Here is a 17,126-nt window from a genome sequence, read left to right on the forward strand (position 1 = left end):
CAGTCAGTGCGTTCCACAGTCACCCTGACGGGCCAGGGTTTCCCTGGGCATTTGGAGAGGAGGCAGTAGGCAGGCTGCATCTAGGGCAGAGCCCAGGAAACGGCTCATATAGCTACTGCCTCTTGCCCCTGCACTGCCAGGGCAGTGGTGTGTGTATCTGCCACAGGCCCCTGGTAGATGGTTTTGGAACTGTGGGTACCATTGGCCCTTACTTGGATTTACCCACAGTGTGGATGCTGAGCTGCTGTCAGGGGGTCCAGGTTTCAGCCATTCCCCTGTCGTGTGTGGGGCAGGGGGGCCCGGTGAGAGAGGGGTCTCTAAGAAGGCAGCTGCCACCCCTGGAGCTGCCCTATTGGCACCAGATCTGTACGCCCTTGCACCAGCCAGTCCCAGCCTCTGTGTAGGCTGGGCAGCTATCTGTCTCCATTAGCACTGGAAGGTTATTGATTCCTGCCCTGATGGAAGGAGACGGCTGTGTCTGGGGAAGGCAAGGGTTCCCCCGTCTGCTGCCTATGATTGGTATTCGGGGAGCAGGGGTGTTGGCAGCAAAGCAATTTAAATGCAAATGTTTCAATCTAGAGAGTGTGAATGAGGCTACATGGGCTCATTGTGCCTGTCTGGGGAGAGCGCTGCTGAGTCCAGTGCATGGGCTCTGTGTCTAGCTGCAGCCTGGTGAGAGGTAAATTCCACAGCCGCGTTAGGGGATGCTGGATCCGTGGCTGCTGCAGGCCACGGCCACTCTTAACCCCCGCCCCGGGCTGGCTGCGAGGGATGGGCCGCCCCATGCAGCATTGTCTGGGGAGCAGGGACAGCAGAGTGGGTGCAGGCACTGGGCTCATCCCTGGCCTGGGGTGCTGGCACGAGAGGTGCTGGGGAACCAATACAAACTGTTCTTACACCCCTGTCCCTAGCTCCTTTGTCTGGTGAATAGAGAGTGCTGGGCCCGTCTCCCCTGACTCACACACGCTAAATACAGAAGGAAACCCACTGGCCCCCTCTCCTCTCCCCACCAGTGCTGGTGTCAGAGACACCACTCTCACCCAGCCTCTCCCTGCTGGGGAGATGTTCTGCCCCTGGCTCGATGCCCCGTCCCCATCCCCCAGCCACAGGTGATGGCTAGGTGGGCTGTGGGGGCAGGGGCAGCTGCCAGTTATGATCCCACGCCCACCTCCCAGTCTGCCCACCCTGCTCTGCCAGGGCTTTCAGGGGAGGAAGGCCTCATCCAAGGAGCAGCCTAGGTCCTTCTGAATGCCAGCACTGTGCTTGACCCTCCAGCTTTCCCCTGATGTGCAGCCATTACAGCCCCCTCCCAGCCCCTCATTCCCCAGGGGCAGCACTGGTCTCTTTCATTCTGAAACACTTTTACTGCAGGGCCAGTGTGAATTTCTGCCACAGCTGGAGCCTTATGGACACTGGTCTCCCCTGCCTAGCTGTTCCATGCAAAGGGGCTCCTTGGTTCTATCCCATGCACGGCCATTGCCTTGCTTTCTGACTTCAGGAAAGTCACTGCTCCCCTCTCTAGCCCGTTGCCTGCAGGATCACAGATGAATGAATTATCCGTTCTTCACTCCTGTACATCACCCCCTGGTACAGATGGGGAAACTGAGGCACAGAGCAGTGACGAGTAGAACCCAGGTCTGCTGAGTCCCCATGCAGTCCCTTAGCCACCAGCCCAGCCTTTCCCCCTGACATTCCCTGCAGCTGGTCCTTTATTCCTGGCTCACTAGGGTGCCCAGTCCCTGAGGTCTACATGCCCAGCCATATGGCTCTCTCTAGGGCAATTGCTGTTACTGCTGCCAATCCCGCTGTGGGCCACCCCATGAAATACCCAGAGGTCTCCAGAAGGCCCATGTGGCAGCCATGCCTGGGGTTCCCCTGCTCCGTGGGACCATACACTCGGACAGGCAGTGGGACGGGCCCTGATGCTGCTCTTCTGTGTGTCTCTTTCAGATTGTGGAGGAGTCGTCCTTCCTGACGGTCGACATGCTGGAGACCTGCTTCCCCTACGTCCTGCTCCGCAATGCCTATCGAGAGGTGCATAGGGCTTTCCTGCTGAGCAAACTCCCTGCCCACTGACAGCTGCAGCCCGGGGTCCCAGCCTCCGTTCACCCACCCCTTCTCTGACGCATTGCAAATGAGCGCACCTTCCAGGTCCCGGAGTGGGCTCCCATATTGCCATAGACATAGGGCCTAAGGGCTGTACATATTTGCATACCTATGTGTGATGCTGGCAGAGCAGGTGCCGGCTCATGCCAGAGCCGCAGGCCAATTTCCTTGTGTATCCGTGTAGATCAGAGTGATTGTTAAATGTATAAGAGTGTAACTGTTGTTCAAACTTCATGGAAACCAGGGGGATGTTTTTTGTATTGTTTTCATGTCTCTGTATCCCATTGTAGTGGAGTAGCAAACATTTATGTTGTGTATTCCCCTGTAACTAAATAACCCAGCAAAGGAGCCATCAAACGAGAAAGAAGCCTAGTGCAATGCTAATAAAAAACATTAACAGAAAAGTGCGAATTTCAAACCAAGTGGTCATTGTGTGTGATGATTGGAGGTCAAAGCCTCCAGAGGATTGGGCCAAAAGAAACCTGATGAGGTTCAACAAGGACAAGTGCAGAGTCCTGCATTTAGGATGGAAGAATCCCATGCACTGCTACAGACTAGGGACCGAATGGCTAGGCAGCAGTTCTGCAGAAAGGACCTAGGGTTTACAATGGATGAGAAGCTGGATATGAGTCAATAGTGGGCCCTTATTGCCAAGAAGGCTAATGGCATATTGTGCTGTATTAGTAGGAGCGTTGCCAGCAGATCGAGGGACGTGATCATTCCCCTCTATTTGACATTGGTGAGGCCTCTTCTGGAGTCGTGTCCAGTTATGGGCCCCACACTACAAGAAGGATGTGGAGAAATTGGAAAGAGTCCAATGGAGAGCAACAAAAATGATTAGGGGGCTGGAGCACATGACTTATGAGGAGAGGCTGAGGGAACTGGGATGGTTTAGTTTGCAGAAGAGAAGAATGAGGGGGGATTTGATAGCGGCTTTCAACTACCGGAAAGGGGGTTCCAAAGAGGATGGATTTAGACTGTTGTCAGTGGTAGCAGATGACAGAACAAGGAGTAATGGTCTCAAGTTGCAGTGGGGGAGGTTTAGGTTGGATACTAGGAAAAACTTTTTTACTAGGAGGGTGGTGAAGCACTGGAATGGGTTATCTAGGGAGGTGGTGGAATCTCCTTCCTGAGAGGTTTTTAAGGTCAGGCTTGACAAAGCCCAGGCTGGGATGATTTAGTTGGGAATTGGTCCTGCTTTGAGCAGGCGATTGGATTAGATACCTCCTGAGGTCCCTTCCAACCCTGATATTTTGTGATTCTATGAAATGCGTTCCTCACTCACTGTCGTCAGAGGAAAAGCCCTCGTGCGTTGTGACCCTGACAGCTTGTTTTCTGAAAGGACCTGGAAGTCTGGATTCAAGGAAAGATCTCTCATCTCCGGACTGTCTGGACTGTGACAGGGAAGTGTAGCAGATGCAAAGCAGAGATCCCCAGAGACAATCTGGGTACCCTGAAAAGGCTTTTGGGAAACTGGCAGTTTATGACCTCACTGCAACCATTTAGTATTAGAAGCTGTGACTCGTGTGCGTGTAAATCACCTGCTTTAACCTCTCTATAGCTCTCATTTCCTTTTCTTAGCTAATAAATCTTTAGTTTACTATGGAATAGGCTGCCAGCGTTGTCTTTCTTGTAAGATCTAGAGTCCGATGTGGGGTAAGTGGCAGCCAGTCTCGGGGGACTGGGAGCAACCTAAATGTGATGTGATTTTTCATGTAAGTAACCCATCTTGTCACCAAGTCCAGTTTGTCTGAGCAGCAAGATAGCCTTGAGAGTCTGAGGGGACGGTCTGTGACTCCATGGTAAGCAGGGCCGGCTCCAGGCACCAGCATTCCAAGCTGGTGCTTGGGGCGGCAATCTGCAAGGGGCGGCAGTCCCTGTTGTTTTGCCCCAAGCAGCGCGCCGAATTGCCGCTGCAGGCAGCGGAAGCAGTCCATGTGCCCTTAGGGCAGCAGGCGCGTTTCCGAGGTGGCGGCAATTTGGCAGTAGCTTCTATGTTTAGCTGTCAGAGGCGGCTTCAGCTAAACATAAGGGCACACGGACTGCCCCCGCCGCCTGCGGCAGCAATTCCATGTGCTGCTTGGGGCAGTGAAAACTGTAGCGCCGGCCCTGATGGTAAGACTGGTACGGCGATTTGTTGCTGTCTGGCTTGGTGAACTCTAATTACAGACCATATCCCCAGCTTGGGGTATCTGCCCTGCTTCTGACAGTCTGCCCTGACTCCGCACTCATGGTTGTGAGCTACTCCAGGAAGCATGACAACATGCATCCCTTTTCCAAAGGGAGGGGTAGTATAGTGGAGTGGTTAGAGCCAGAGGCTGGGAGTCAAGACTCCTGGGTTCTACCCCTGTCATAAACAGATAGCTAAGGGTTAATGTCTCTTTCACCTGAAGCACCTGACCAGAGGACCAATCAGGAAACCGGATTTTTTCAACTTTGGGTGGAGGGAATAGAGAGTCTTTTGTCTTTGTTTTCTGGCTGCCTGCTTTCTCTGAGCTTTGGAGAAGTAGTTCTACTTTCTAGTCTTCTGTTTCTAAGTGTAAGGACAAAGAGATCAGATAGTAAGTTCTATGGTTTCTTTTCTTTGGTATTTGCATGAATATAAGTGCTGGAGTGCTTTGATTTGTATTCTTTTGGAATAAGGCTGTTTATTCAATATTCTTTTAAGCAATTGACCCTGTGTTGTATCATCTAATACAGAGAGAACATTTGTACTTATTTTTCTTTCTTTTTATATAAAGCTTTCTTTTAAGACCTGTTGGAGTTTTTCTTTACTTCAGGGAAATTGAGTCTGTACTCACCAGGAAATTGGTGGGAGGTAGAAATCAAGGGGAGATTTGTGTGTTGGATTGCTAGCCTGACTTTGCATTCCCTCTGGGGGAATAGGAAAGTACTTTTGTTTCCAGGATTGGGAACAGAGAGGGAGATTCACTCTGTTTGAATTCACAGAGCTTGTGTCTGTGTATCTCTCCAGGAGCACCTGGAGGGGGGAAAGGGAAAAAGGATTATTTCCCTTTGTTGTGAGACTCAAGGGATTTGGGTCTTGGGGTCCCCAGGAAAGGTTTTTCAGGGGGACCAGAGTGCCCCAAAACACTCTAATTTTTTGGGTGGTGGCAGCAGGTACCAGGTCCAAGCAGGTAACTAAGCTTGGAGGTTTTCATGCTAACCCCCATATTTTGGACGCTAAGGTCCAAATCTGGGACTAAGGTTATTACATGGTGCCATGCTAACCCCCATATTTTGGACGCTAAGGTCCAAATCTGGGACTAAGGTTATTACACCTGGGTTCTACCCCCAGCTCTGGGAGGGGAGTGAGGTCTAGTGGGTTGGAACAGAGGCGTGGGAAGCAGGACTCTTGTGTTCTATTTGCAGCCCTGCTTTGGCTTGAGTAAGTCCCAGCCCCTCTCTGAGCCTGTTTGCCCATCGATATAAGGGAGATGATGCTACTGACCCACCTACTAGCTATCTGCCCTTCCCATCTGTTCTATCTCCCTTGCTGGAAACTGAGCTGAGCTTGCCAGCAATGAAAGCGAAGCCCTGAGGCCTGCGCAGAGAGATGGGATTGTGCTGGCCCCTCCTCTGGGATGGGCTATGACTTGGGCCCATGGAGCCCTGGCCAAGGTGCTGACTCCTTCGCTTTGTGGCTTTGCACCTTGCCAGGAGCAGGTCCTTTGGAAATGAGCCTGGCCCCAGAGCCAGGGCTGCCAGGCCATGGCCATTTCAGGGGGTTATTTAAAAGGAAGAATTTTGGTTTATTAAAAAGTCTCCACCCTGGAATTCTCTGCCAGACGGAGGGTCTGTGGGGACCCCAGTGCTCAGGAGGCCAGGATTCGCCCCAGGGCATCCCTGCTCCACACCTTTCCTCCCACTGATGCCCTGGACTTATCCATCCTCCCCTAGGGGAGAGGGTGAACTCATCCCCATCCCCATCCCCAGTGAGAGCAGAGAGGGGCACCAGGGGTCATTCATTCATAGATCTCAAGGGCAGAAGGGACCACTGGGGCTGTCTAGTCTCAGCTGCTGTACAGCACAGGCCAGAAACTTGTCCCACTAGAATTCCTGTGTGAGCTGGAGATCCCTTCGTTGGCCCTCGGACCGCGCTCAGCCCTGCGGGACTGGGCCCACTAGAGGGGGCGCTGAAACCAGCCACAGTTGGCTCCAGGCACATTGAATCTCCACCCAGGATGGTATCACCTGAGCTCAGCTCCCAGCGTGCTCCCTGGAATCTCTAGACCCACACGCACATGATCCATCAGCACCACTGCCCATGGCCCAGCCTCACAACAAGAGCCACCGCAGTGAACCACTCTGCCTTGGTGAAGGAGCATGGGGCTGGCTGATCCAGATCAGATCATGCGTCCAGCTAGCCCTGTCTCCTGTCTCAGAGCAAGGGTTGAGAGCCCCCTGCGGGGCAGTTATCGAATGACCTGCTCAGCTGTCCCAGATACTAAGCAGATTCCCCACTCCCTGGGAGACCTTGTAGTGGCATGGCTGGGGAGGAACTACCAGGGCTGGAGCATGTTAGAGAATCCATCTGTTTCCTTTAGGTGTCTCAATGGAGCTGAGCTTGTTTGTGAGTCTGGTCCTGATACCTGACTTTGGCTAGGAGTCCTTTATGCCCTGCACCATGACTGGACGTTCAAATGGTCCAATCCTACTAAGCACAAATCCTTGTGGCAGTGAGTTCCACATGTTAATTATGGCCTGTGCATTAAAGAATTTCATGCATAGTTTTCACCTTCATTGAGGATAGGGGGGCAGAGGCACCCGAACTGGCTCTTTTGCAGGATAGGGGGGCAGAGGCACCCGAACTGTTTCTCCGCCCCCCCATACTGCAGCTGAGGCCTCACTCCTTCTCTCTGAGTCTCTGCCCTGGCTCTGCCCCTTCCCCTGAGCTCCTGCCCTCACATCACCCATTTCCCCAAGGTCTTGCCCTCACACTGCCTCTTTTCCACTAGCCCCCAGCCTCACACCGCCTCTTCTCCACCTACCCCTGCCATCATGCTGCCTCTTCCTCACAAGACCCCCTTGTGATGGGTTGGATCACAGAAACCCTCCTTGGGAACTGCCAACTGATGCACCAAGACTACTTCTGCCCCTGCTTTCCCTGCCAGCTCGGGACCCCAGCACCCTGTCTTGCTGAGCCAGACACACCTGTCTGCTCCAACACCAACCCAGGGTCTGAACCATGTGCCCCAAAGCTCCAGACTTAACTGAAATCAGCTCACAGAAGTATTTCTGCCTTTAACACTCAGATGCCCCCCAGGTATTAACACATATTCTGAGTTAATTAATAAGTAAAAAGAGATTTTATTACATACAGAAAGTAGGATTTAAGTGGTTCCAAGTAGTAACAGACAGAACAAAGTGAATTACCAAGTGAAATAAAATAGAACACGCAAGTTTATGTCTAAGAAACTGAATACAAATAAAACCTCACCAGTTCCAGTGAGCTTCCTTTTACAAACTAGTCTCCTGCTAGTCTGGGTCCAGCAATCACCCACACCCCCAGTAGTTACTGTCTTTTGTTCCAGTTTCTTTCAGGTATCATTGGGGGTGGAGAGGCTATCTCTTGAGCCAGCTGAAGACAAGCTGGAAGGGTCTCCCAGGGTTTTTATAAACTTTCTTTTGTGAGCGGAGACCCCCTCCTCACTCCTATGCAAAGTCCAGCTCCAAGATGGAGTTTTGGAGTCACATGAGCAAGTCACATGTCCATGCATGACTCCGTTTTTACCAGCCAAGCCACACTCCTGGGAAGGCTCAGATGTGGATTGGCATCTTCAAGTTCATTGTTGGCTTAAGTGGTTTTTGACTGGGCACTTAATTTGCACTTTAATTTGCAGGGGCCCCCACGAGAATACAGTGTTTTATAGTATTGCAACTTTTTTTTATGGAAGGGCCCCCCGAAATTGCTTTGCCCCAGGCCCCCTGAATCCTCTGGGCAGCCGTGTATTCACCTCCCTCCTAAACTAAACACCCTTGCTCCTTTCAATCTCTCTTGCCAGGGCATTCTGTCCTGACCCCTTGCCCTGTCCAACACCTGGACTGGGTCCTGCTGGGGTAGGGGAAGCAGAAACAATGCCAGGCCGGGCCCCTATGTCATCCCTTACCATTAGAGCCTGTTCCAGATCCAATCTCTTGCTTTTTGATCATTGTCATTACTGTTTATTAGGTGTATTATGGTAGGGCTGAGATTTCCCTGTCCCTCCCTCCACCCATTGTGCAGAGCCCACAGCCCTCCCACCGCACTGCACTGAGCTGGGCACTGAGCCAGGCACAGTATGGGGCAGTGCCGAGCTGGCTGTGCGGTAGGCATCCCACAGGCACCGATTCCCAGGGCCCCCCGGCTGGCAATGAGATGTCCTCCTGAAGCCGGAAGATGGGGGAGGCTTGTGCCCTAGCTAATGGTACCTGTAGATCTAGGGGAGGCAGTGCTGGCCAGTGGGCGGCCACTGCACTGGAATGCTGGACCTTCTTCTTTGAGTGCTTGTTCATGTCCATTCCATTGCAGGTGTGTGTGCTCGCCACACGAACCTTTGTCAGAAGTTTATCCCTCGGCAGTATCTGTGGGGGATACAGTTTTCCCCTCTGGCACCCCCTGGAGTGACACCCGCATAGCGTGGTATAAGGGGCGCTGCTGGCTCCCTGCACTATCAGTTCCTTCTTACCACCAGTGACGGTGCTGGAATGGCTTCTTGCCTCGGCAAGCTTAGGCCGCTCAGCTGCTCGGTGTCAACTCTTTTACTGTGTACAGTTGTTAAAAGTTGTTAATTTAGTTCATTAGTGTAGTTTAGTGTTAGTTTGTAGTTAGGGTGACCAGATGAGATGAAGAAAATATCGGGACACATTGGGGGGCGAGGGAGGGTCTGACGGTGCAGCGAGAAAAAAAAAAAGCCAAGTGCTGCCGGCGGAGCAAAATATTGGGAAAAGTTGCGTCCTGACCAAAGCTAGGTTGGGATGCGGGACAACCACCCTAATATCAGGATGGTCCCGATTTTATTGGGACGTGCGGTCACCCTATTTGTAGTCCTAGGGAGGGAGGCATGGTAGGGTGACCAGACGTCCCAATAAAATCGGGACCATCCTGATATTAGGGTGGTTGTCCCGCATCCTGACCTTGCTTTGGTCAGGACGCAACTTTTCCCAATATTTTGCCCCGCTGGCAGCACTCTGCTGCTCCGCCCCTTCATCTCATCTGGTCACCCTAGGTCATGGCCCAGTCCCCGGGCTCCAAACCCTTCAACCATTGCAGAAAGCCTAGGCCAGTCAGCGACCCCCACAGGCGCTGTCTTAAGTGCTTGGGGAAAACCCCTGTCAGCGACAAGTGTTACTTCTGTGAAAGTTTTAAACCTCGGATCTAAAAGGAGCGGGACATTCATCTCCGGGCGCCCCTTATGGAGTCAGCACTTGCACCGGCATCAGAGCCATACAGATCGGACTCCACTCCTAGCATCATGGCCTCGGTGCGGAGCACACCGTCAGTGCCATCTGCAGCCCAGTGTCGATACCCGTCCCTGCACTAGCTACAAGGCAAAGAAAGACGAGGAGAGGACGTTCTCTTGCATCCTGTAAAGGGAAGGAGAGGGCTGGAGGAGAGCAAAGACCCATGAAGGGTGGCTTTTCACCTCCAGATGAAGGTCGGGCCCCAGATCTCACTGAGCAGGCTAACCCACTCCAGGACATGCTCACCACCCTGGAAAGCGGCACGGGCATTCGGCATCTGGCGGTGCCGACTGCAGCAGAGGCCCTGCAGGCCGCAAAGGACATCTTGTCCCTACTGGTGCTGCCTGCACCCGTTACGGCTGTGCCCCGTTCTAGGCGTAAACATGCCTTGGGACCCTTCCAATGGCCCCTATCCTTGCAGCACTGCTCCTCACTACAAGCAGTGCCCTGCCAGTGCTCACCACACCTTGGACATGGGTCAGCTTGAAGTGGCAATCACCAGTGGAACAGTGCAGACCCGCAGAGGTGAAGCACCCATCCCTGCAGCCCCGCTGCCCAGAGCACCCTACCCACTCTCCCAGTGTATGGCACTGCTTTGGCGGTTCGAGCCACCGGTCCAGAGAGCCTGTTACCGGTCACCGGAGTGCCGGTACAGATCACTGTGGGCATGCTGACATTCCCCGGCATGGTGGCCTGCTCACTCCCATTCCCACTCAATGGACCGGCACTGCTCGCTGAGTGTTAGGTGTAGATCACCAGGTTCATGTCGCTGGTATCGAGGCACAAAGAGTCATCACCCTCCTGCAAATCCTCAGTGGAGTCTTGGGGCCAGTGACATGACCAGGGTAGACAGACGGCCTCGGCAGCGTCCTGGTCCCCAGGATGCGGCCTCCTCCTCCTCAGGCTCCATTAGCAAGGAGGAGTCCCTGCCAGAGGGTCAGGGTCGCTCATCAGGGGCACCGACATTCCCAGTGGCACCTCCTGCAGCAGCATGGCCACAAGGCCATTGGCCTGCCTCCTGGCACCTCTGGAATCCCTGGGGGTTCCCACAGCCCTCACAGGGACGTAAGTCAGCCTTGGGCATTGGACAAGAAGTCAGCGATGATCTCCTGCCCGCCCTTCGACATGGTAGTGACTTTAGAGAGCACCCCTCAGGGCCACCCGGCCCCAACGGAGGTGCCTGTGGAAGAGGCATTGGTGTTGGCAGACCTGCTGGTTCCCGCTACCTCTTCATCCTCGCCCAATGAGGCTGTTATGGTTCCCCAGAATGATGCCAAGGCTCATCAAGAGCTTTTGAAGAGAGTCGCCTCGAACCTGGGGCTAGAAGACGAGGGGTTGGCCAAGTCCTCAGAGTCCCTCTTCGACGTGCTAAGTTCGGCAGCCCCTGCCAGGTGCACGAGAGGGTGGCAAAAGTTACTGTGGCAGATGCCTTCATCACTGCCCCTCATTTCCAAGGGGCAGAATGTAAAGGTGAGGGTTAGGGTAAGGGTAACTGCTACGGGTTACGAATACCTGTACATTCTCCCTGCCCCAAGCTCACTGATGGTGTCTGCAGTCAATGAGTGCAACAGGCAGGCTCAACCAGGTGCGATGCCTAAAAATTAAGAGGCAAAGAGGCTCGAGCTCTTTGGAAGAAAAACGTATTCATCTTCCAGCCTCCATCTGCAAGTGGCCAATCACCAGGCCTTGCTGGGCTGCTATAACTTTAACATCTGGCAATTCATGGCCATGTCCTTGGACTTACTGCCAGAGGACCCCAGGAAGGAATTCCTGGCAAACCTCGAGGAGGGCAAGGCAGTGGCCCTCCAAGCAGCCTCAGATGCGGCAGATTCTGCAGCTTGAACCTGACCATGGCCATCTCTATGAGATCAGCATCCTGGTTACAATCCTCAGGCCTTTCCACAGAGGTTCAGCAGTCGATCTAGGACCTCCTGTTCAATGGCCTGGCACCAGGGCTGCCCGGGGGAGGGGGGGGCAAGTGGGGCAATTCGCCCTAGGTCCCACAGGGCCCCCTACAAGAATATAGTATTCTATAGTATTGCAACTTTTTTTCATGGAAGGGGCCCCCAAAATTGCTTTGCCCCAGGCCCCCTGAATCCCTGCCTGGCACTGTTCTCCAAACAGATACCAAGTTGCATGGTCTAAAAGACTCGAGGGCAACCTTGTGGACCCTGGGCCTGTACACCCCGGGGCCGGCAAGGAAGCCACAAAGTCAGTCTCGGTCGGAACCCTTCCACAAGAAGGGCAAGACCTATAAGCACCAGCAAGGCCACCAGACAACACCCTCCACTCATTCGAGCTCCATCCACATGGGCATTTTGAGGGTGTGCTCAAGGGCAACTTTCCATCTGTGTCCTGGATCCTGCTTCCCGGCTTTTCTCCAACCACCTGTCCCCTTTCCTTCCTGCCTGGGCCTCTATAATGTCAGACCAATGGGTCCTCAGTACTGTGGCTCAGGGTTATACCCTTCCATTTATTTCTGTTCCACCTGCCTCCTCACCCCGCTTCAGGAACCCCTCTCACGAGACCCTGCTCACTCAGGAGGTGCAAGGCCTTCTGCAGGTGAGAGCTGTGGAGGAAGACCCCCTAAATTTCGGGGACAAGGGTTTTTACTCCCATTATTTTTTAATCTCAAAGGCCAAGTGGGGTCCAAGACCCATCCTGGACCTGCGAAACCTCAACAAATATCTGAAGAAGCTGAAGTTTTGCATGGTCTCTCTGGCCTCCATCATCCCTTCCCTGGATCCAGGGGACTGGTGTGCCACCCTCGGTTTAAAGGATACATATACTTCCACATATCAATATTCCACAGACACAGACGGTTCCTGCACTTCACAGTGGGGCCACCCACTACCAGTTTGCGGTGCTCCCTTTCGGCCTAGCAACAGCCCCGAGGATGTTTACAAAGTGCATGTTGGCGGTGGCGGCTTACCTCAGACGTCGGGGTATCCGGATTTACCTGTACCTCGACGACTGGCTCATCAAAGGCTGCCCCAGGACCCAAGTCCAGAGTTGCCACCTATAGTGAAGGCCCACTAAATGTCCTTGGTGGCCTTCTTGGAGCATGTCCCTATCCAGGACATCTGCAGGGCCACAACGTGGTCTTCGGCACACATGTTCATGACACCCTACGCCATCACCCAGCAAGCAAGAGATGACACTGGACTTGGCAGAACTGTGTTGCAATCGACACATCCGTGAACTACTTCCTGCCTCCGGTGGTACTGCTTGGGAGTCACCTCCAGTGGAATGGACATGAGCAAGCACTCAAAAAAGAAAAGACAGTTCCCTTTTTTCATAACTGGTGTTCTTTGAGATGCGTTGCTTGTGTCCGTTCCATGACCCGCCCTCCTTTCCCACTGTCGGAGTTTCCAGCAAGAAGGAACTGAGGTTGGGGGGAGCTGGCAGTGCCCCTTATACCATGCCATATGCGCCAGTCCCCTATGGATACCACTGAGGGAAAAGCTTCCGGCACCGGTGCATGTGGCGAGCACACACACCTACAATGGAGTGGACATGAGCTACACATCTTGAAGACCAGTTATGAAAAAAGGGAACTATCTTTTCTATTCCTGGCTCTGTCCCGTCCTGCTGGCAGACCTTGGGAAAGTCTCTTCCCCACTCAGTTACTCAGTTTCCCTTCCTGTACTGTGTCCATTTCATGCATGTAGGCTGTGAGCCTGTTGGGGCAGGGACTGGCTCCCAGTCTGTGTCTGTGCAGCATCTGGCATCCAGAGCCCCATACTTGATTAGGGGTCTCTAGGTGTTCCTATAACACCTGTAAAAAAGGCAATAATGACTGATCTATAGACAATCCCACCAGCCCCAAATGTTCCTAATCAGGAGTCTGACCCCACAAAATCACAAGCATGGCTTAGGGCTCCGTCATTGCCTCCTGGTTTCTAGCCTGTCACACTTGGTCACATTTTCCAGTTTTTCTCCCCAGGCAGGCACCAGGGCTAGACGCTGCCATGTTCTTTTAAAGAAAAGTGTCGAGTCTCATGTCTTCACATGACTCCAGGAGCTGAGGCTTTAAGAAAAGCACCAACCAAGCAGGAGACTCCCAGCGAGAACTGGTCACCCAGTAAGGATTAAACAGTAATAGGAATAGCCTCATTCCTGGGATGCCTCAGTCCTTTTTGGGGACTCTGCCTCTGGAATCCCCTGCAGCAGCGAGTCCTGCAGGTTAACCGCCTGCTGTCTCTGATGCAGACCCCATAGCTGGATGGGGGAGTGAGCCCAGGCCCTGGCCCTGCCCTGCACAGCACCCGTGTGGTTCTGTGTCCCTCTCTCAGAGCGTGTCTCCATCTTGAAGCCAAAGTGCTGGATCTTGGCAGTCTCCCTCCTGGGAGTGTCCACAGAGCATGAGGCCTCTGGGCATTGGTGCCACACCACTGATCTGACTCAATGGGTCCCAGCGAGCGTCCCCTGGTTCCGCCACCACCACCTCTGCTGCAGGGCACTGCCTGCCACTCTGCCCCTCATCCCCCTGTCCCCTCCCACCCATCCCCAACCTCCCCAGTCACTATCCCCCCAAGCTCTCCCCAGCTCGTCGGGCTGATGCTGCAGCTGGCAGGGCCCATCAGCGTGGGGGTCCAAGCCATCTCTCCTTGGGAGGAGTGAGGCCAAGCAGACCCCAAGTGGGGGGAGGGAGGAGTCGGGCCCTAATGAGCCAGAATCCGGCACTTGGATGGGTCTGGAATTGACAAACATGCTTCTGCAGGCAGCCGGGCCCAGGCTCCCCACTGACCCAGAGCCACCCGCAGCCTCCTCCTCTGCACGGGCTCAGGGAGGTGCCCAACTCCACTCCCGGCTGGGGTTTGCCATTAGTATTGGCTCATTTCATTCTTTCCTGAAGCCTCTGCTCTGGAAGGGCCCAAGGGCAAAGGATCTGGCCCGTCGTTCATGCACTGCATTGCACTGGCGTTTTCCCAGCACTGCTTGACCAAACACTGCCCTGTGCCTTTCACAGTAAACTCCTTCCCACCACTGACATGCAGCCACCTCTGGGGTGGGGTGCAGCAGCTGTTCAAACGAGCACAACAACGCAGCTAGCTTGTTTGGGACAGGAAGTGAAGAAGAGCCTCGCATCCAGAGGAAACTGCAGGGGGCTTGAGGGAAGGACTCTGGCCAGGACACTGGTGGTATGGGAGGAGAGGGGGAGCCACAAGTCCTGCCAGTTGTGCCGAGGGGTTGTGCGCTCACTATACAATTCTTGGTGTTACTGCTTCAGCCAGGAATGACCCTACTTTACATATGGGCAGAGAAGTGAAGTGATTTGTCCCAAGCTAGGAACAGAGCCCAGTCCTGGTGCCCCGGCCCCCTTTGCTCTAATATGTTAAACTCCACTTCCCTACCCAGAGCTGGGGAGAGAACCCAGGAGTCCTGGCTCCCAGCCCCCCACTCTACACACTGCCTCTCCAGTCAATAGTTTGGATTTCAGATCATCCCACTTGCTGGACAGAAGGTCCCAGACTCTGAGACCCGGTGCTGTGTTGGGGCACCTGTGATTCAGCGTTTTACCCACAGGCTCCCTGGCCTGACTGGGGGAGGGGTGATAGCCTGGCCAGCATCCACTGGATTCTGGCAGTGCCAGCCCTCAGCTCCATAGACAGCCCGGCCCCTCGAGCCAGGCCAGACCTCCCAGCAACGCTGCTGATGCACCAGCCTGGGTGTGACCGTCCCCCTGGACGGGGTGCAGCTAATGGGCGCAGCTCCTCCTGGGCCACTGAGCATTGGGAACCACAAGGGCGCAAGAATGGGCCATTAAAGAGGGGTATTTCCTCATCCCCCTTCCCCCACCATCCCCCGGCCCTGGGTCGTGGAGCTAGAGCTGACACAAAGGAACCCAAGTCTGTATGACACACACCGAGCAGTGCCCAGCAACGACACCACCAGACTTAATCCTGGGGTCATGGAGCTGCTATCTCCCCACTTCCCCCATCCGCAGCCGGGCTGGGCTTACAGCTGTGTAAGGCTGATGTCCCGTGGGGACTGTAGCGCTGCCTTGCTCATTAAAGCCTGGTTTGTTGTCTGGCAGGTGGTGCGGAGTGTGGTGATGGGGCGGCAGGCGAGCGCTTCCAAGATTTATTGGCTTTAATTGATTAACGTGTTTGTTTCTCCCATAGTCGCTCGGCCCCGCTGAGCACTCAGCTCTGGCACATTCACCACTTTACAAACCCATTAGATAAAAACAATTCCTGATCCGCAGCCGAGCCCAGATTAACTCCAGCTGCGCCACCAAGTACCTGAGCCTGTCACACAGCAATAGCGTCTTCTGCATAGGCGTCCCCTGGGACAGGATCATGCTAGTCCCCATTTACCGATGGGCAAACTGAGGCACAGAGCATAGTGGACAGATTTCCCAAAGTGCTCAGTGTGATGGTGGCAGACCAGGTGCCAGCTCATGCCAGAGTCCTGGGGCTGAGTTGAATACTAACAAACTCCCAGCGGGAATTCTCCCATGTACTAGTGTTGTTACAACAGGTATTAGTGTGATAAGAATGTGTTTAGTGTTTACACTTTATTGAACGCTTGTGAGCTGCTGCAGCATTAATCTCACATAGCATTAATCTCACACCCATCTCACTCTGGATCCCATATCGCAAGGTAATATTTGTGCATTGGCATTGTAAGTCTCTGGGTAAATTACCAGCCAGGAGAAAGACATTAACTAGTGTGAAGGGCCAAGCTTCAGCAGAAGGTGTCACACCCTTCCCAAAAGGCAAGACCATCGCTACCAGATGGACTATTGTGGGACTGGAAATTCCCTATGGAGCCTCAACAAGAGGACAAAAGATGTGTCCTGTCTCCTCCCTGTGAAGATGAGTCCTGCAAGTGGATTCCGCTCCTTGGAGCTAAGATCAAAGTGCAGTGTCTGTTCTTATCAGTTTAGTATCTGATATGTCCTTTATTTGAGGATTGTATGTTAAACTGATTTTTGAAACAAGGGGATGGAATAGGAGCTTGCACTGTTCACCCCATGCATTGACCTGGTGTTGCACTGTCTCCAAGACCAGCAGTTCAGAGCACATGGCAGAAGGGAGATGAAAACCTCAAATAAAAGGAACTTGGCCTGTCTATGGTGCATGGCCTCTGGGGGACCAGGTGTTTCTAAGTGTAAGTGAGTGATCCCCAGCTGCTTAGCCTGAAGGGCACATAGAGCTTGCTGATTAGAGGCGCTTCTATTCCCTTCTGAAACTTAAGACTGGAATGCGTGTGTGTGTTTACCTGCTTCATCCTTGTAAATAACTCGCTGGTTTCCTTTCCCTAGTTAATAAATCTGTATATAGTTTATTATAGGACTGGCTACAAGCGTTGTCGTGGGTGTGAGATCTGAGGTACAACTGACCTGGGATAAGTGGCTGGTCCTTTGGGACTGGAAGTAACCTGACTATTGCTGTGATCCTTGGTGTAAGGGACCATCTGTCACAAAGGGATGCTCCCCTGGGTGATGAAATAGATTGGAGTACCCAGGGGGACTGGCTGTGACGCAAGGTTAAGGCTGGTACAGTGCCTGAGGAGTTTACACTTAATGGCTGGTTGGAGAAATTTCAGTATAGCCCTCACAGCAAGTT

The 17,126-nt window shown here is 53.5% G+C and overlaps 1 protein-coding gene and 1 non-coding gene across 4 annotated transcripts in view; both read left to right on the top strand.

Moving 5' to 3' along the window:
• The window catches only part of NCKAP1L (NCK associated protein 1 like), a 109,341-nt gene extending 93,375 nt beyond the window's left edge, over window positions 1-15,966 (top strand). For 2 of the 3 annotated variants that reach the window (XM_050925782.1, XM_050925784.1), the window contains one exon: window positions 1,951-2,513. In XM_050925782.1, coding sequence (XP_050781739.1) covers window positions 1,951-2,076 — 126 coding nt within the window. In that variant the 3' untranslated portion in view covers window positions 2,077-2,513. Of the gene's footprint in view, window positions 1-1,950; window positions 2,514-15,945 lie in introns of those variants that run through there. The other variant, XR_007769894.1, reaches the window with a different exon arrangement.
• A 426-nt stretch (window positions 15,967-16,392) lies between these two features.
• On the top strand, window positions 16,393-16,576 carry LOC127035794 (U2 spliceosomal RNA). Its single transcript, XR_007769952.1, has one exon. It is a non-coding gene; the product is annotated as a U2 spliceosomal RNA (small nuclear RNA).
• The last annotated feature ends 550 nt before the right edge of the window (window positions 16,577-17,126 follow it).

Source organism: Gopherus flavomarginatus, chromosome 16, assembly GCF_025201925.1.
Source record: "Gopherus flavomarginatus isolate rGopFla2 chromosome 16, rGopFla2.mat.asm, whole genome shotgun sequence".
Classification (NCBI taxonomy): Eukaryota; Metazoa; Chordata; order Testudines; family Testudinidae; genus Gopherus; species Gopherus flavomarginatus.